Raw genomic sequence first — 20,653 nt, 5'->3', positions numbered from 1 at the left:
GTATCACCAGGTAGCTTTAAACTGTTAATACTGCTTGGAATTGCCTAATTCTCTTCCTATTTTCCCCAGACTCAACCTAAAAAGATCAGAATTACCGTTGCAAAAATGCAGTGAGACTCTAGTTTGAGAAGTAAAAATAAAAGAATACTATAGAAGGTCTGGGCAAGAATAAATACATACAAAACCACAAAAATGATGATCAGTGAACCTCTGAAATGACCTTTTATTCAAACTGTCATTCCTAGGAGGAGACCCAGCTAAAGCAGTCCCAGCAGTCTGACAAAGTCAAGCACACTAACTCATAAGAGCTCATCTCTTGCTCTCCAAAGCCATTTAATATTGATGTCTAGGGAAAGAAATAAAAAATGCAATTTAGTGTCTTTTTCTTGGAGTCATCCAATATTTTCTACTGCGTATTTGATCTTTTCTGCCAACTGTGCTTATTCCTGACTCTTCACCATCCCTGCAGTTCTAACTCTCTCCCAATACCCCTGACTTCCCCCAAGAAAATATGGCAACTACTGTGTGCTTTTGTTGGGTTTATTTTCCTTTTTTTGTATGGGAATTTTATAGCTAGGGCCAGTGATTTCTCAACCAACATGCATGAAAAGATGGTATCGTCATGATGGCTCTTCTCACAGTATCTTTGCAGGTGTTGTGCATTTTTAATAGCACTGAGCAAAAAACCAAGTGGGAAATCAAACCCCAGTTGGCCTGTCAATCTCAGTGAAATTAAAGCTATTAATATTTTATCAAAGGTGTGAGCATGGTGTAATAATTAATCGTAATTTCTCTTTGAAATAAAGAACATGCACATCAACATATTAATGGTAATGTGTAATTTTTATATGGTATTTACCAGTTACTGCATATGTCCCCCTAGAAAATGCTTCACACTTAAAATGAAAAATATAAACAATATAAAAATTGTTTTCTCATACACTTTGGAACTAATTTTTTGTATCTAAAATAATAGAAATATTTATGGTAATCTTCATTTCAAAGCTACTTTTCCTGAAAATGTAAACAAAATTCAAGGCATCTACATTTCTCATAGATGCTACAAACACAGATAGTATCTTTCTACAGCTACTAATAATTTTTTCTTAATCATTTAAATTAATTTAATTTTCATAATTTATTCCCCTTGGTTTTCTTTAACTTTCATATTCTGCTTTATTTTTATTTTCTCCATTCTTTTCTCCTTTATATGTGGTCTCATCTACAGATAGGACAAACACCAGTTTAGATGATCTAAGAGAGAACTCACTGGTGAGATCTAGCAACTGGCAGACAGTATTTAAAGGTATCCAAAAAAAAAAAGGGCAAGAAAGATCCTTTTTTAAGTGCTATTTAATGGGGGAAGAGGAGATAATAATTGATGATAATTTACTGCAAGGACAATGTTCACAAGAGTAAATTCAGGTTCTTGGATAACAGGAATTAGAGTTTTATTCAGGCAAAGGATGGAGTACTGGTGTGCATGTGTTACAGACCACTTCATCTGTGCAAGAAAACAAAATATTCCTTCTGCTCTTACTATATAGGAAGAAAATATAATGGGACTGACTTTGTCTTGGGAATATCTGCTAGATATCATATCATGTAACTGCAACAAAACTATACTGTTGCTAAAAGAGGCCATTGCATTGTAATTGCTGTTGAAGGGCACCCTACAGGCTACCCTCATAACCCAAATGCCAAAGATTTGGGTTGCAATGGGCAATAAGATATTTAGGTTAAATGCCTCTTTCTGAACAAAAACAATGTAAAATTGACAGTAAGAAAGATATACAAATATTTTTTTAATGTGGGTGACTGACTGATAATGGAAGCGAAACACATCAGAGAAATGAGAGTGATTGGTACAATTAAGGGCAACATCCAGGCACATCAAAATACAATATGATTACTCCTTGCAATTCTCCTCCACCCCATTCCAAAAAGGAGGCCAGAGTTATGTTTCTAGATGAAATTGTAAAGACTGTTATGGAAAACAGTGAGACAGACATTTAACTCATGTCCTGGTTCTGTATTTGCATTGAAAATAGAGGTGTTACTTATCCCACCTGATGTGGATAGAACATTTTCATCTCTAATAGAACAGGACATGAGACTGTTTCTGCTGTAAGTTATCATTTCCAGATCAGGCACCTCACCTGAGCTTTTTATCAGTTGATGTCTAGATTTAAACCCTATATTAAGTCACCAGGAATTACACGGAATGATTTGCAAATTGATATTGTGGAGGTTTACAGTTTTTTGGAGGGTTTTTTGAGGGAAATCAAAATACAGAGCAATGACCTCAGAAAATGCTTCCTGGCTCAACAATATTAAATCTTATTACTAAATTATTTGGAAAATTATATCAAATCCCTTTTTTTTTCTTGTACTGCTTTTAAAACTAGTGGGTGGTAAAACTGAGAAAGCTAAATTACTGTCACAAATCTATGTGGCTCTTCTGACTACAGGGTCAGGATGAAGAGTTGACATGACAGGGCAGTCAAATAGAAAAAGAAAAAAAGTCTTGTGAAATGAGGCTTAATAACAACATTCTGTTTACTGAAGAACATTTTTGAGGAAACATCTGATTTCTTTGAAACTTTCTCTCTGGAGATCCAAAGGTAGAACCACTAGCTGGAAAGAAGAGGAGATGCTGTTAATGTGGAAAAGACACAGAACTACTGACTAAATCCTGAATACAGGAGCAAAAAACACCAGCTCAGAAAACAAACAAAAGTTCCTACCAGTGAGGATAACTAAAGCTAAGGAGGCAGATAATGAACTACAGATCATCTGGAACACTTGAACTGAGATTTGATATCTTTCTGAAAAATACATTTAGTACAATTTTTAGGAGAAATACTACTGCCTGTGCTGGGCTGTGACTTGAAGGAAATAGTCAAAGTTCCCATTTTCAGAATCCATGAATTTACAAGTTATCTCTTGATTTTCTCTTTGCAAGTTCTGGGGATACAGAACTGCCCAGATTATTCCATCATGCTCCATACATACCTAAAGAAGATATGTGTAAGTCACTTAGAAGGGTCAAGAAACTTTTCTGACCCCAATACAATACAATAAATGAATGAGTAGATTCATTCTTTCCTATCCTCGTAACTATTTTTCCTAGAAATACTTGTGAGCCACAAGAGACAGTATACCGGTCAGTTTATGCCATGGAGAAAAACCTCTCAGCTGCATCACATAATGCTTTATCCCTGCACACAGCAGGAAACTTGCCAGGTTCAGTAACAAAGAGGGATTTCCTCCCTTCCTGATTGACAGTCTCTGATCATACTGGTTGGAAATATCGATTTTTCCACAAATAAAAGTTCTCAGCTGCTCATTCAGGTAGTTTTCCTCACCTGCTGTGCATGCCAGGCAGTATCAGAGCCCTTGTGCAAAACAGCTGGATAACCTAAGAGCAGGATGCATAACTAAATCTGCTGGTCTCAGTAAGGGTAGCTGGAAGAAATCTAACAGGCCAACATTATAGAATAACAGACCACACTATATTATGGCAATATATTTTCTAGTAAGTACAGAGATACGTATCATTATATGAAACTCAAAACATACACTACAATAATACACAGTAATATACATAAAATCAATGTAGATTCTCTGCTCCTGCTGGCCTTAAACTACATAAAATCACTTCTAGCTCAGATCTGATTAAAGAGCTGAAGTACAACTTGAGATTTAATTGATAAACCATATCTATAGCCTTCAACTATGGCTGGATACAGTAATTTAAATAAAAACAGACCAGGGTTTGGCAGAAAATGCGATACATTCAGATTTTGTTTGTTCCCCATTTTAATACTAAGGATATGATTCAGTTTGAAATGCGACACAGAATAAATTATTTTTTTAAGTGACATTGCAATACATGATTGCACTACAAAAAACCAGGCTTTTGCAATCCAGCAGGAAGTATGATTTTTGACCATGCAAAAAGCTGAGCTCTGAGTGAAGACTGATTAACCAAATTAAAGACCTTTTAAACATACTGCAACATATTCACACTGTTAGGGAGACAGAAGGAGATGGTAAAATCACATTCTTGTGCAGATATGCAATAGCATATCAGGGACTCATCCCCTTGTATGACATGAATCACCCACTGTACCACACAGTATGTGGTAGTCAAGCAGACTGTCACCATTCCCATTGCACAAATATTTTTTCAGAGCTTTGTATCACCTCTGTCTTTAACTGCTCCTGCCTTCAATTTGGTATGCAAGCTCCTGCTCCAGATGCAGCTTGTTTTACAGACTGACATAAATCTATTAAGTGCTTCTCAAAGGAAAATACAAGTGTAGACCAGCCAATAGCCAAGGTACAATCTGTCTTTCTGATGTGTTTATAGACAAAAGAAATCTCAATCCCAATCAGAGCAAAATGTTTAATTTAGCATTGGTTTCTTTCACTGATTTTTTACTGATCAGTTTAAGGGTAATGACTGGGTAGAGATAACAGTTGTTTATCCTGTGATTTGCCATGATGTGACACATGGGATTCCCCTTTTTGACATTGAGGGAATTCTCTTGGCCTTTCTGAGATAATAGATCTGGTTTCCCAAACCCACTGTAACTACAGCTATTTTACAGCTCTTGGTTGCTTTTCTCTGTCTGTTTTAACTCGGTGGCCCATATGTGTGTTTGGCACCTAAGGAAATCCTACAGGCTAGGCACTCATGACTAGATTAAAACAACTCAGGAATATGTTTTTAGAACAAGGTGTGATTTGTTCTCTTCCTCAAAAGCAGTAAAAATGTAAAGCAAATAATGAAAATAACAAGCAGCTATCAAATATTACTCTAAAAGTGTCTTTTTTTCTTTTTCTATGCAAAGTTCTCCACGACCTTTTGAATCACATATTGGCTGGGAAAAAAAACCAAGTTTTGCCTATGTTTTTTTGACAGTTATTCCACTGACAACTCTTGGACAGTGTAAGTCTATTCATCATGTCTAATCAGAATCTTAGAGCCCAGGTTTAACTACTGTTCAGTGCCTTATTTTTGAATTTTAATGGTTTATAAAAGTAAATTTACAATCAAAAGGAAAATTCTGAAAAATAAGGACTTTTCCATTGTTTTCAGTTCCTTCTTGTACTGACCTGCTCAGGCTTAACTCTGTCGTAAGTACCCATTATAAACAGACACGTTAAGCATGTACCTTAATCAGAAATAGACACAGATCCTGCTGATCTTGTCTGCTTTCAAGAATTTCTCACTTCCTCCAATCTGGATGTAAAAACTCTGATTTTCAACAGTGGTGCAACTGTGTTGGTACTCACTGGGTCATTCACAAGTTACACCAACACGAAAATAATGCAGTAGTTGAGTTGGTGCCCAACAGACACAAACTTTGCTCTAGCATGTCTAAAGGAGAGAGTTCAAATGTCATGGCTGCCAAATATTTCCTTGCCATATATTTGATTAAATACGGATTTTTTTATTTTATAAACTTGATTGCCATTAATCTGACTTTTGAATCTTCCCTGATTTTTACACAGTCATTATTCATATGTTTTTGCCATCCCTTCATCACTTAGGTTGGACCAAAACAATACGAAACTTAAGTTGGGGTTTTTTTAATGTCAAAAGCTATTTTCAAAGTCAGTCACCAATCTTTTCTTCTCAACTTGATTTTTTCTTTTAAGAATCTCTCATGCCAATGAATTTTTGTCCTATTACTCCTTGCCATTAGCAGACTTAAAACCTTTCAAAGCATTAGGAATATATACAAATATATATCCTTTACTTCCTAAAACCTCATGTTTGCACATGCTGAATATATACAGGCAACGCTCTCTATCTTGCAGAAGTCCATTCTGTGGATGAATGTATCTTTATCCTTCATGAAGATTATTTCTAAACAAGTTTGCCACATGGCTTGGCACAGTGCAAATGAGAAATCCATTTTCAAACATCTCCATCCATGGAGATCAAAATTCTCATCAGCCACACCTAAAGTTGTCAAATGTTAAAACAGACCAACTTGTTGATTAATACTTCTCACTTGGTTACGGTAGAAAAAATATTAAAAATACTTGGAGTTTTATATTTTTTTATTTTCTGAGGGGAAGAGCTTGTTGAGTGATTAAAAAATCCAGTCTGCTCATCATATTTATAAATTTTATTAAAGATTTTGAACAGTGAAGTGATAGTTTTTCCATTAAATTATTCAAAGCAATAAAATCTAAAGGTTATTGCGAAGAATTGCTGAAAGGTCTCATTAAACTCTATTACTAGAAATAAAACCAGCAGAAAAAAAATGAGTGATGATAAATGCAAAGCAATGCTATGAAAATAATTAAACTGAAGTATTGATAAACACCAAAATATTTAAAGTAAATAGCTCTTAATTACTTATTATCATTCAACAAAGATACCCTGGATTTTTTAAAAATGCCATTCAAAAAACATCAAATCAGCACAAGCAAGAAAGATGGTAAATAGCCCTGACACTAAACCAGCCCTGACACTAAATAGAAAAAGCCCTGACACTAAACCACAAAACAACAGAAGATCCATTCCATTATTGGACTGTTTCTTGACTAAAAAGATGAGCTACTGTGTGCCATCCTGGCCATCTTATCTCAACAGAAAAATAAAAGAGGTAAGCTAAGGAAGAGAGAGAAAGATGAAAGAAGTATGTAATGGAAAACCAGATCTACCTCTGCTTCTCTGGGGGCTCTGCCCCTGTCTGGGGGATAGAAAAGAAAGAAATCCACAGCAATGTAAGAGTGAGGACTGGTGTGAAATTATCCTCTGCTTTTAATCATGCATGAAGATAAGGGCACTCACTAACTGTTAAGCAACTGCTTTAAAACAAACAAGAGGAAGTGGGATTTGGGGTTTTATTTCTGTTTTCACACTTGGTGCATAACTGAACTGTCAAACTCATTGCAATTTGAAGTTTTTCTGAGGCCAGAAGCTTACCTAAGGTTCAAAAAAAGCCTCTGACAAACTCAGGCAAGAGAAGTAAAAGCTACCACAGGGTATAAGGCAATATGGCCTTGAATGCAGCCTTGAAAAGATTAAATTTTTGACTGCTGGGAGCTGAAAGAACACAACTGCATTTTTGCTTTTTCTTTCATGCTTTCCGAGGTGACCATAACTCAGTATCCTCAGAATTGACTATACTGACTTTTGTTACATTAAAAAATAATATATATAAGGTTTACCACCAAAATCTTCTATCTTTCTTTGATTTTAAAAATTAAGACAATCAAAACAAACCCCAACACACGGTAGGATCTAAAGTATTGTTTTCAATGTGAATGACAGCATGAAAAGGTTTTTTTTTTAAGTGTACCTTCACAAATGAATTAAACCTCAAAAATCCAGTTGTTATTTTGCTGATATATGTTAAACAGAGGTAGGTAACCAGCAATTTAAAGTAACCCTGGTTAAGACAATAAGCAATTCCTTGAAAGAATCAAAATAAGTAACTCTTCTTGCTTTCAGTCTTGTTTCTATAACCAAATATTGTCCTTTTCTTTCCTCATATTGATGTCTGGGGGGAAAAAAGATACTAGTATATGTGATGGAAACATATAACAACATCTTGCACTTTTTTTACATTTTTTTTTAAAAATTACATTTCACAAAGTAATTCTTTGCATGAAAATCAATTATTTTAGATACACCTTCTATGCCTACTTTTATATGGATCCACATGGAATTTTATTTTCAAGCCATAACGCTGCAACCTCTTCACTGGGTCAAACAACCAACCTTTATTGTTGCATTGTTTGGCCAAATTTGTACTCCCACACAGAGCTCTTAAATGAAATGCCACATGTGCAGGAGGGTCTGGAGGTCTCGCTGAGGTGAACAGCCTAAGGTGCAATACCATAGCCAACTTCTTCCTACATATTACAGATCAGCAATTAAAAAACCAGTAGCAATACTGTGGGAATCAATTTTTCCGCATTAATTTTATCACCTGCACCCAAATAATTTCTTCTGATCCGCCACTGGTGAAAATCCACCCTAGGAAGAAGAAGCAGCAAAGCAAGCCTAAAATTGCTTATGAATACAGACTCACCAAGTAAACTCACCAAGTAAGTTGTAAACATTTCTTTACACTACAGCCACATCTCAACTGCATGCTCAGATTAATGGTCAGTGTGAAATCCCTGCTCAGGTTCGTGTTTCTGGTTGATCTGAAAGGGCTGGCTCTGCCAGTAAGGCTACGCCTTTTATATTGACTCCTTTGTGTGTCAGAAAGAGATCACCAAGGAACTGCTTTCAGAGACTGAATAAGTCTTGGAATATCCAAAGAGGTCTTAATCCACTCAGAGTGGGAGTGTCAACCCTTAAAGTACACAAGAGGCAGCAAAGGATCTGTGTCGCCTTGAAGCAGCTGGAGAGCTAAGCCTAGAAAAAAGATACTTAGTCTGGCATGTCAACAGATGACCCACTCTGCATGACACAAATAAAAAGACATTTGAGGAATTATGTGCTCTTTGTATTGCTATCCATTTTATAGCTTTACAGCAGAAAGAACCAGTAGTCTATACTGTATATCAATAAGTATATAAAAATCATCAGTTGAAAAACAATGGAGTTTAATTTTCAATTGAAAAGGCTATTTTAGTGTACATCTCCACCCCTAAATGTTCACTTTGAGAAAAAGATTTAGGACTATTTTCATAAAACTTAAAATAAGTGATTTAAACAACTCAAGTGCTGCTGCTCAATCACCCAATATAGTTTTTAGGAAAAACTCCAGCATCTATGAAAAGTCAGGAACCACAGTCCACAAGTTGTGATGACTCTCTTGAGTACACCAATATTTGAATGTATTCATCATAATTTGATTTGTTAAGCAACGTTTAGGAAAAAAAAGCCTTGAAGAGGTAAACTGCTATGACATTTTAGGCCTTGACAGAATCTCTAAATTTTATTTCTTGGATTATCAAAACTTGTGTATGAAATTGCCAGAGATGTTACACACTGGGAAAAACAGAATCCAGCAAAGCTAAAACAGTTGCCAAAATTTTTTCCTTAGCACAGTTTTTAAATAATTACTGTACTAATTATTTATTACTGCAAGTATTTTTGCAGAATGTGCAAGTGTAAATTATTTACTCTGACAGGCATAAAAGATGTATTTTGGAGATGCAGCTGTGCTGCTGCTCAGTGTCATATTTAGGGAAACATTTTGCCTGTCGAGGTTCTTTGAAAGAGGAAAAAAAGGCTGGCATCCTCCCACCCACACTATTGCTTATTTAGAAACAAACATCGGATTATAAAACCATGGAATACGAAATGGCATGTAAATAGAGATTTCATATTATACTGTAGCACAGAAGAAATTCAGATGGATAATAAAAAATGTGCAAAACAAATGTCATATGCCTAAAACTAATAAAATCATTATTGTGTGCTGTATGTACACAGATTATCTGTAACTTTGGGCTGTACTATATATGACTTCCTATCTATACAGTAAATACATGTTTGAGGTAAAAGAATTTATTTTGTAATATTAGACTGAGAAAGACTTTCAAGGGACTAAACCCTACTTTAAGATGTTTTAATTGCTCCCACTGAAAAAAAATGGCCTCAAAGTTCGTTTTTAATCTCCTATAAATCCTAATTTTCTCACAAACAGTTCTGGTATAAATAACTTCTAGTGTGACATTAGTAAATTTTTATTTCACTGAAAGGCTCTTCTTCCGTAGTGATTTTTCATCTTTAATTAGCTGGATCAGTGAGAACACTTCATGTTTCGTAATGATTGGTAAGAAAATTATTTTAATCAATGGTAAGGAGCAAGGTGAGATAAAAGCATTGAAGGTAAACAGTCAGTAAGATATTTAGGCACCTACAAGGAAGTCTGGAAGACACTGTAGCCTGAATTAAAAACAACATGACCATGTGTTTATTCTGAGCCCTTGAGTGCCAATATGCCTCAATTTAAAGCAGATACAACTGGCTAGGATAATGTATGCAAATATGTTGAACAGCAGCTTTTAAAGTGGTAATTGGTTCAATTCCTGATCATCTGACCGCACAGTTGTAAACAATCTTTTTAAAGTGGTCATGTCACAGCAGCTGCAATCTGCCCTCTACATAATAGCTCCCTATTACAGAGCACTCATACGTAAAATGAATGATCAGTATCTGCTTCCCTCATTCTCCCAGGGGATGCTAACCATGTCAAATAAAAACGCTTTGCTTGAAGGGATAAAAATGTGAATCAGAAAAAGATTTTGCATGTGTTAGAAAGCACAGAACTCCATAAGACAGTATAGCTGCTTATTACATGGAAATAGGAGCTGGTTTGGAAAACGTATTTTGTATGTTTGGATGTCAATCAAAATTATATAACCCTATCTAACCAGTGATGTAGAATTTCACTGGTCATTAAGAGTGAAAAAACTTGACTGCATTTAATAGCTACAAACTTTAAAAATCAACAGATTTTAAAGCTTGAAAAGCTTCTAAGCTCTCCTCCCCTCCCCCTGCTCCCCAGTCTCCCCTTTTAATTTGTTGACCCTACATCCCGCTCAGAGGCACTGTGATCTAACATCAGCTTTAGGCTCCTCACCCAGACCCAGGTCCCTGGCAGTTTAGGATCAGAAGTACTTGGCTGCCAGATAACTATGGGTTTTATCAAATCTGTGTTGGCCACACAGGTGAATCTGCAAAACACATTCTCCTCCTGAGCATCTCTACTATTTGTACTTTTCACATAGCTAACACTGGATGATTTCCATTATGCTAGCATAAGTCCCAAATGTGATCTTTAATGTAAAACGTTGACTTGGGAGAACACATTTTGGTTTCCATTTTTGCTAGGCTGACAGAAAAACAAAGGAACTGGCAGTTGTGTTCCAAAACTCTGAGATTAATCCTATTTACTTAATCAAGGGTCTTTTGATCTGTCATATTTCAATTCCAATTTGCATACTGAGGAAACATCAAACCAAAATGGAGCACAGTATCTAGCTAGTAATTGGATATGTCACCCCCAAAAGCCTTAATTTTGCATAAAACCTACCAAAGAACTAGCAAAGTCAGTTAAAAATAAATCTTATCAACCAGCTAGCAATGTCCTGCTGGCAGCTCCCACACAGACCTCAAGCCATTTGCAAAATGGAAGCAGCAGACAGCAAATGAAGCAGCTTGGCTTTGAAAATGTGTCAGCTGGAGAACTACCAAGGGCTGCAGACACTGGGGCTCAATCATGCACTGAAACGCCTGCTGGAGGCAGCCAAAAGCACCACCTGACACCAAGCTGCAGCTTGGAAATGTTCTAACTTGTGGGACAGACAGTGCCAATGGTGGTTTCTAACTCTGACTTGGAAGTAAATCTTCACAAGTAAAAATATGGATACCTGTTATTGGGTAAGGTTGAAGGTGAAAATGAGGTAATCATATTTAAATCAAAAGCAGTTGTTCATGGAAACTTTGCTTCAGTTAATAAATGTTCAATTTTTTTTTCTCAATCCTGTTCTACATTTTTCTACTTTCATTGTGTTTTCTGGGCATTTATCTTAAAATTCAGTCTCATTAAAACTTCTGAATAAGGTATAAAAACATTATTCCATTTCACTGACATGATCAGTGTAATTTCTGAGGGCAACATTTCATATAATCTTCACAAAATTCATAAGTAATGTGAAAACTCATTTGAATAGTTTATTACATCCTTGATTCATTATAAATAAAACTGTTATATTCTACTGTTTTTATCCCTGTCATGCAATTCCAATATTCATTGCTGCAATAAATTAGGTCTTATAAACAACAAAACATCATAAAACAAATTCAAGAGATGCTGTAAATGGGGAGCAAAAAAGAAATTATCTAGTGCAATCTTTTTGAGCACAAAACTCTTGAAACATGTTGCAACCAGTCAGTTAATAATTGCTTTGTAAATCTGAAATGAAGCAGAGGGGATAAAATTAACAAACAAGTCATAAAGCACAATTGTTACTTTTTTGGAGTTGATTATTATTCCCTGGAGGGAAGAGCGGCACACAAAAACTGGTTAATGTTCAAGGATCACCTCTGCCAAGCTCAGGAGTGAGCATCACAGTGAAAAGGAACTGAGTCAAAAATGACAACAGGCTTACATGGATGCACAAGGAGCTCCTGGACAAACTCGAAAAGGAAACCAAGAGGGTGGACACAAGAACAGATAACCTGGGAGGAATACAGAAATTGTCCAAGCAGTCAGGGATCAGGTTAGGAAAGCTATAGCCCTGACAGAATTAAAACTGACCAGAGATGTCAAGGGCAACAGGAAAAGTACATCAGTGATAAAGGGGAGACCAGGGAAAATGTGGGCCCTCTCCGGAACAAAACGGGACACCCAGGACACTGAGGTAATCAACAACATCTTTGCCTTGGTCTTCACAGACAAGTGCTTCAGCCACACTGCCCAAGCTGCAGAAGGCAAAGGTGGCAACTGGGAGAATGAAGAGCCCACTGTAGGAGAGGATCAGATTTGAGAACATCTAAGGAACCTGAAGGTGCACACGTCCATGGGACCTGACGAGATGCCTCTGCTCATTCTGGGGAACTGGCTGACGAAGTGGCTAAGCCACTATCCATCTCTGAGAAAGCATGGCAGTCCACTGAAGCTCCCACTGACTGGAAAAGGGGAAAAGTAACCCCCACTTTCAAAAACAGAAACAAGGAAGACACAGGAAACTACAGCTCTTTCAGTCTCACCTCAGGTCAGAAAGATCATGGAACAGATCCTCCTGGAAGCTTTGCAAACACACATGGAAAATGAGGTGAATGGTGACAGCTAACTTGTCTTTACTGAGGGCAAATAGTGCCTGATAAATTTGGTGGCCTTCTATGACATGGTCTTACTGCCACTGTCAACCACGTTCAAAATCTCATAACAACCTGTTTTTATATTTCCTCCAGTGTAGCTATTATACTTGTGCTGGAAAATACATGTAATCCTTACAAACAAATAATGTGTCACACAAAATATATGCTTGCACAGATGCTGAATATTTACAATGACTTTTAATACTACTCCCAAAACACACTACTCTCTCTCCCTTTTCACCCACGTTGAACAGAATACATGATGGATGTTGAAAATCCAGGTGCCATCATCATTGCACCATGCTAGAATGCAGTACTTCTCTTTCAGACTGAAAAGGACATATTAAGATAACTTTAAACAGGAGTCTCTTACAGAAACCAATTGATGTTTAGGAAGTCACAAACAACTGGAAATAGGTTTATCTAAAGGACAAAGACTGGCAAACTTTGTAATTGGCCCTGTTTGTAATTATAATTTTAAGCCATAACACTCCAGACTTTTCAGGAACATGTTACTTAATGACAAACTTTCTTCTAGTGTAATGGCTTGGCAGATCTTTACCATTGCCTTGCAGCCAAAATATCATTCCATGATATGCTGCCAGCATTACAATATTGACCTAATTTGTCCCTTGTATTGTATGTTCAACATAAAGCCAGAAATCATGAAAAAGAAAATGCTTCCTTGTCTCACAGTTATTTCAAATAATTTTAAATGGTATTTTATTACCACTGTTCCCAAACTGGAAGCACAATAAGGGGATGCAAAGGAAGAATCAGAAAGACAGATTTAACTTGTTTAAAATGTAGCTTGTTTCTGGGCATTCACTTGATCCCAAAAAACTTTTTTTATTTAACACAAATATCCAGATGCTTATTTTTAACAATCTTAAGTTATTTTGTTAGTGTTCTTTAGGAAAAGTTTCTTTGCTCTTAAAAATTTGAACATTTAAACAGTCTACTTCAGTATTTCACTTGTAACGTATTCCCCTTTTCCCCCACCAAGTAAAGAATTAAAATTCTGCCATGCAATTATGCATATGCCTCACATGAACATGTCTTATCATGGCTTCATATTTCTCATAACAAAAAGGTACTCCTTGAATCCTTCCATTATTATCAAGAGATGTGAACAGTTACCATGCTTCATTTTTAAAATCACAAATGGAAACAAGCTCTCATCATATTTTTTTCAAGAGATCAAAGTTCTGAACATTTTTAGAGCACTAAGAACTCTCAGGATAGACCTCAGAAAACAACTCATGCAATTCTAGTACTGCTTTACTTAGTATTTAGTATGCATATGCTTCAACTCTAAGACAAATTTAAGTATAAAAATATCATGAAACTAATATATAAATGTGAAAAAACCCCAAATTTCAGAGAATTTGAGGAAAATCAATAGACACGAAGGTAAATATTTCAGAAACTGACATATTTAATATAAATCAAATTCAAAAAGTTCACTGTTTTAGAGTATGTTTCTGCACTCCTAGCTGATGGAAGACTGCTCAACTGCAGTCTGAGTCATAAGCTGAACAGAAATGTCTTAGGAATGTTTTGCTCATGCTGTTTGCTCCACAATAAACTAATTAACTTCATTAGCAAGGTATTTAGATAAATTATTACATGTATTAAAATGTTTTTACAGACTTAAATATTAAAAAATCTTGGAAGTGTACTCTCATACAAATGACTAATGTCTGCAATCAAAAAAACAAAAGTAATCTACCAGCTCCTTCAGAAACGAAGAAAGGAAACCAAAAACCATTGACAAATGGAAATAATAAACACCTAGAAAATACATCAGGGCATCAACTGTAACAATTAATGGCCTGTTTGGCATCTCTGTGAGACAAAGGAATGAAAGATGAAAAAGATGATGTTTAACAGAACAGGCTGAAGGGTTTTTTGTCCTTAGTCTAAAGTGCTTAAAGAAGGAACAAACTCAGTGCAACAAAACCATAACCTGATACAGAAGAATGTTACAAGTGACTTACAGGAACCAGGAATTTTTTAATTTCTTCTAAGGCATGACTCATGCGAGAATACGCCTCCCCAGGCGGAGCAAACACTTCAATTAATACGTGGAGCTCATCACTCAAGTGCGCGTATTTGGCTTCTCCACTTTTCCTTAGTTCTTCCTCCTATGAAGAAAGGGTGGATTTGGTTTTTAGAACTGGAAATCTACTAATTTTGCAGTGATTTAGCATTCACAGATAACATGACAGAAGGACATACTAAAAGCAGACTTTAAAATCTGTTGAGAAATAAAAGTCTAGTTCAAACAACTTATAGCTTTAAAAATCAATTTTGAGTGTTTGAATGATAAAACCAGCATAATTATCATCTACAACAGATTTTAATCAGCACAGTGAAAAAAATGCTAAATATTCCAGAAGTAAGTATGACATACTAAATCCATAATGGAAAAGCTGCATTAATCTATGTGAATCTTAGCTCTTAAGAAAAAAGACTATAAAATAAAGATGCATTTAACCATCTTAGAACACTTTAAAAAATGCTATTGTTTAGTAAAGTCTTTAGGTTCTTCAGTGAATATCAGCAGCCTGTACATTTTAGTAACACCAAAGGGAAATATGCTCTAGTGTCCTAGGTTACAATTGAGATGTATTCAGTATTCTATTACCACCAGCTGTGGGCCATTAGCTGTTATCTCCTGCTATGACTCACCCCTGATAACAGACAATGGGCCATCAAGAACCCACCCTGTGACTCATGGACTTATCCTATTGTGAGATTCTCCACCCAGGGGGGAGGAGCCAAGCATTCCCACCTGGATATAACCTGGCTTTGGAACTGGCTCAGGCAGCCCTGTCTACTGGGTTCCCAGAGGATAAGAGCTACCACTGGACCTTCAGGAGGAGACCAGACCTTCCACAGGATCACTGCCTCAACTGAACTACTCCATTTGGACTGCTACCACCACCCTAACTGGGTGTCAGGTTGTATCTGACTCTGCCAGTGTTTTTTCTTCATATTATTGCACTTATTTTTTAAATTTTCCTACTAAATTTTAATCCTGACTTGTGATCTCCCACTGCTTTGTTTTCAAACTAATACATCTAGGACTTCTATTTGAGACACAGAATCACAGGACAGTTTGGGTGTGAAGGGACCTTAAAGACTGTCTAGTTCCAGCACCCCTGCCATGAAAAGGGACACCTTCCACTAGATCTGGTTGCTCAGGATCTAGTGGAAGATCCAGCCTGGCCTTAAACACTTCCAGGGATGGGGCATCCACCTTCTCTGGTCAAACAGCTCCAGTGTCTCACCACACTAATAATTCCTAATATCACCTTTTCCTGATATCTAACCTTAAACCTACTCTCATTCAGTTTAAAGCCACTACTCCTTGTCCCATCACTATGTGCCTTTTTATGAAGTCCCTCTCTGGCTTTCTTGCAGCCCTCCTTTTGTACTTGAAAGCTGCCATAAATCTACCCGGAGCCTTCTCTGTTCCAGACTGAGCAACCCAAATTCTCTTCACAGCAAAAGGGCTCCAGAACTGATCATCTCCATGGCCCTCCTCTGGACTTACTCTGACAGGTCCATGTACTTCTTGTGCTGAGAGCCCCTGAGCTGCTCTCAGTACTCAGGGATATCTGAGTTTCAGTCCCAGTCCTGATACAGGTACCTATGCAATGCAGTGAACACCAGTTCAGATGGTGAATCACCTCACCCAGATACAGCTCAACCATCTTTGGTCCTAATTTTCTATCTATAAAATAAGCCTAATAATCCTACGTCATGTTGGAATAATATTCTGAAAACTATCATAACAAGTGTCAGTCCACTTTCTTACACAGAGCTTTAACATAGCAAAAAAAAAAGCGAAATACACTCATAGTAGTTACTGCTCCATAAAAATCAAAGACATAAAATAGTGTTCATGTTAATGGCACTGGCTCTGACAACATAATGAAAAATCTATGCCATTACTACACAAGATAGCCATAAGTAATGTTAAAGAAATGATGAGTTGAACTCTCAGTCTTCAAGAATATTTTGAGAAATGTAATTTAGAAGAAAATATGTATATACACAAAACAATATCACAGAAAAACCAGAAAACTAATTTGCTTGAAAATGGTGAAGAAGTTATAGCTTTTCAGTATTTATTAAAATAATAGTTTATGAACATTTAGCTAAGATATAAAAATTGTAATGAGATTACAATTCTTACAATTTTAGTTTATTTAATTCTGCATTAACTTCACTTATTTTAGCCTTGACTAATTTAAACCACTGCTAGCCACCAAAAATATCTGCATGATGCTATGCTACTATCAATACATATACAGCTCTTTTTGTCTACATTAGCAGATCCCGCCTGAAGAATTTTTTGACTTTTTAGAGAATACACAAGGGCTACATCCTTTAGCTCCAGAGCCCTAGGTTTGGCTCTGCTTAAGTCAACATTTTGCAGATCATTATAAAATCCTAACTCAATAAATATGATCGATTATTTTATTTTTTAATTTGAAAATTGACATAATTTTTCTCAACTGAAACCTAAAAATTAAGATATGCAACACAACTGTTGCAGTATTTTTATTTTTACAGTTCAAGTGTATTTGGCATTTTAGTTTATCACTGAAAACTCATTGAAATGTCCATTAGAACCATAGCATAATATAACAGTCCCTCATTAGATACTCAGTATTTTTCAGTTTTCTGGGAAAAAAATCACACATTTGATTACTGCTTCTGGAAAATTTTAGCATGGAGTATTTCAATAGAATTAAGTTTTAATAGTTATAAAATGACATCCTAGTGACTGCTTGAAGTTTCTTTCATACTGTTTTTTAGATTTTGGGGGGGGGAGCCAAAAAGCCCCCAGAGTTATCTTCCAGGAAAAGACTACTAATAAACTTAGAAATTAGAAACTGGACATTTTTTCAAATGTAGCAAAAGAATAATGTCTGGCTCATTATTTTGATGAGTATTTTTACAGCTAAGACATGAGTAACATGACTTTATAACACAGGCCTGTCTTACAGAAAGTTAGGAATATGCTTCTTCAGTGGTAACAACAGTAATTATGTTTCTCTTTTATTTTCTGAACAAACTCAGGATTTCTTAAAACACATCATTTTATAACCTGCCTCTTCAGTTCAGCACATGCTTTCTGTCACTTACTCGGCACTTATTTCTGTAGCTGTGAGAAACTGCAGAGTTGGGTCGTGAGGTCCTAGACACCTCTTTCTGAGGATACCTAATGAGGTTTCTTCTTGTGGAACACATGGAGTTAAAGGCTGAATTTTCACACAGTATCTCTCCCCATAATAGGGTAAAATGTCACAATAATGCTGTCTTTATTGCAAGTGTGTGTGTGGATACAAAGAAACTTAAGGAAAACTATGGAAGAGTAAGAGCTCAGAGATCCTGTGAGCACTGTACTGAGCTCTGCTTCCCAGAGCCAGTGAATATGCCTGAGTATTTTGGGACTGAATGACTGGTCAGGTATCAGGCATGTAACAAGCAAACAACAGACGTGACTCACATTTGGGGAGACACTGATATGGCAGGTGATACCTCCTGGCAGCTAATCAGCTTTCCAAGTGAGTACAGATCAACAGGCTCTCCCAGGAGCACATAAAGTGGGACAACACATTTGCAAATCTTTATTAGCAAGCAGCAAATGGTCAGTGCTGTGGACCCAATATCCATGCTGCTTCTGTTTAGGATGGCAGTACTGCTGCCCCTTGTGTAGCACAGCAGTGGGTTTTGCTTCCTGCTAGTTATAGTCTGGTTGCAATAAATGAGTTCCAATTAGCAGCCAGAGAATCTTCCTGGAGCCCAACTTTCATTCAGTGTTGTAGGAGAGTGTTGGAAAACACAGTTTTCCAGCAAAACTTATGCTAACTAAATAAACCTGAACAAAGCCTCAGCATACTCAGGCCTTAGAATCCTAACAAGCTACAGTGGCTTGTTTCCCTGAGAATGTTCTGTGAGAAGAATGTCATGGGAAAGAATAGGGAGTCAGAAGTGTTATGAGAAAGAATAAGGGAGTCACCACGAGGATCCCTGAATGTGTGAGAACAAACTGCAGATACGTATGTAACTATAATTAGTAACATCTGTAACAGTATATAAGTCTCTCGTTTGGTGAAATAAAAGGGAGCTTACTCTATATCTCATATTGAGACTGCCATGAGTTCCCTCTCGTCATTATGTCAGGAGAGGAATCCAGTTCTGTGAATCTCCTCTGTGAGCTCAGTCAGCTCTCTTTAATTAATGGGAGTGGGGAATGATCAGGAGGCTCTCCGCTAAACTGTGCTTCTGAGTTAAACCAAAACACTAACGAATGAACACCCCAGGTAGCACTGATAAGGACTGAGACGGATGATGAAACTTTCCAGCCCCTGGTACATTAAGGCAGAATAGGTGAGATCATCATAATATGGTGTTCTTTACGAGGCTATCTGGGTGCTAATGGCCCTAGTGGCCTCTAAGGCACCTGTGCAATTACCTGTGGACTTAGTTTCTCACATAACTCTGCCTTAATCACCTCTGAGGTTAAGGTATTCCCCATGGTGCTATTACTTTTGGCAGATTCTCATAGCTTTTTACATTCTACGATTCCCTACATCATGTCCAGCAGTTTTCTAGACCCTGTTCAGGTTGCACAGCCTTGGCCAGTGTCCACCCAGCAGCCAAGCTGTTTCCTCACAGCCCAAGCACAGAAATGGCAACTGCTTAGGCCTACTCACGTAGACATGAAATGAATCACAGTGAAAGGTGATGCGCATCGAAAGCCTGATTTACTGAAAAGAACTACCCTGAAAACAACCAAAATGCAGGTAAGTCTTAGGCACTGGATCTTAGGGTAGAAAAACAGCAAACCTGGGACTTGATCAGTTCTGCATTATAAAAGGAATGGAATACCTTCCCTGGACTTTGGGATACTGACCCTCAAGTGCATAGTCTGGTCCTTATTTAGTTCATGGTAATAATGTTTTACTTCAGTGTGGGCTGAGCACAGCAGAGGAAACACACATCGCCTTCCAGAGACAACTGCCCCTCATCCTGATCCTCTTCCACTCCATTCTGCATGTCAATTCCCTTCATTTCTCAAGAATGACAGAACCCAGATCCCCTCATACTATGTGCTTCAGGCTTCCTTCATCCTCATTTGCTGCCTTAGAACGTCTGTCACACAGTGCTGAAGTCCACCCACCCTCAACGTGATGCATGGCACTATAACCCGCACCCTCATAAGGACAGCAGGTATTTTGAAATACCTACTGTGTTTTATAATTTCCAGTTGACCAAAGCAGGGGAAATGACATCTAAAACCCTATCGCAGAAATATTAGGAGTACCAACCTCTGCAAAAGTGAAATATGTGAGTGATAGGAACATAAAGGACAAGAAAAATGGTGAATTATCTCTGGATGTGAAAGGAGTCTTAACATTTTAAAAGGATGTGTGTTGACAGAAAACTGCTTTCTGTCTGGAAGCCGGGACAAAATGCTTGAATAAAAATACTGGAATAAAGTTGAAAGAAGAAATGGAGTTTGCACAGAAAATGAAGTAATGCAGTCCAGATTGGTGAATAAGAAGAGTCCTCATAACATCAAAACAACAGAATATCAAGGAATAATAGAAAAGAAACTTGCAGCAGGAATTGTGTAGATCTCAGAGATAAATTTCACCAATACAATACAAAGAACTTCCTATAATGAAACAAATACAGCTAAGAAAAGAAACAATGGGTGCTTGAGAAACAATATGAGAACTGCAATGGATTTCATATCTTGCAAGAATTTACAAAGAAAAGCACAGTGCAGAGACTAGACAAAGATGATAA

The 20,653-nt window shown here is 36.9% G+C and overlaps 1 protein-coding gene across 13 annotated transcripts in view; it reads right to left on the bottom strand.

Moving 5' to 3' along the window:
- The window catches only part of KHDRBS2 (KH RNA binding domain containing, signal transduction associated 2), a 343,662-nt gene that overhangs the window by 169,856 nt on the left and 153,153 nt on the right, over positions 1-20,653 (bottom strand). For all 13 annotated transcript variants that reach the window (XM_085056591.1, XM_085056581.1, XM_085056578.1 and 10 more), the window contains one exon: positions 14,818-14,964. In XM_085056591.1, coding sequence (XP_084912717.1) covers positions 14,818-14,964 — 147 coding nt within the window. The remainder of the gene's footprint in view (positions 1-14,817; positions 14,965-20,653) is intronic.

This window comes from Lichenostomus cassidix, chromosome 3, assembly GCF_008360975.1.
Source record: "Lichenostomus cassidix isolate B80296 chromosome 3, HeHo_3.0, whole genome shotgun sequence".
NCBI lineage: Eukaryota > Metazoa > Chordata > Aves > Passeriformes > Meliphagidae > Lichenostomus > Lichenostomus cassidix.
The sequence above is the reverse complement of the archived record's forward strand: the minus strand, read 5'-3'. Positions and strand labels throughout refer to the sequence as shown.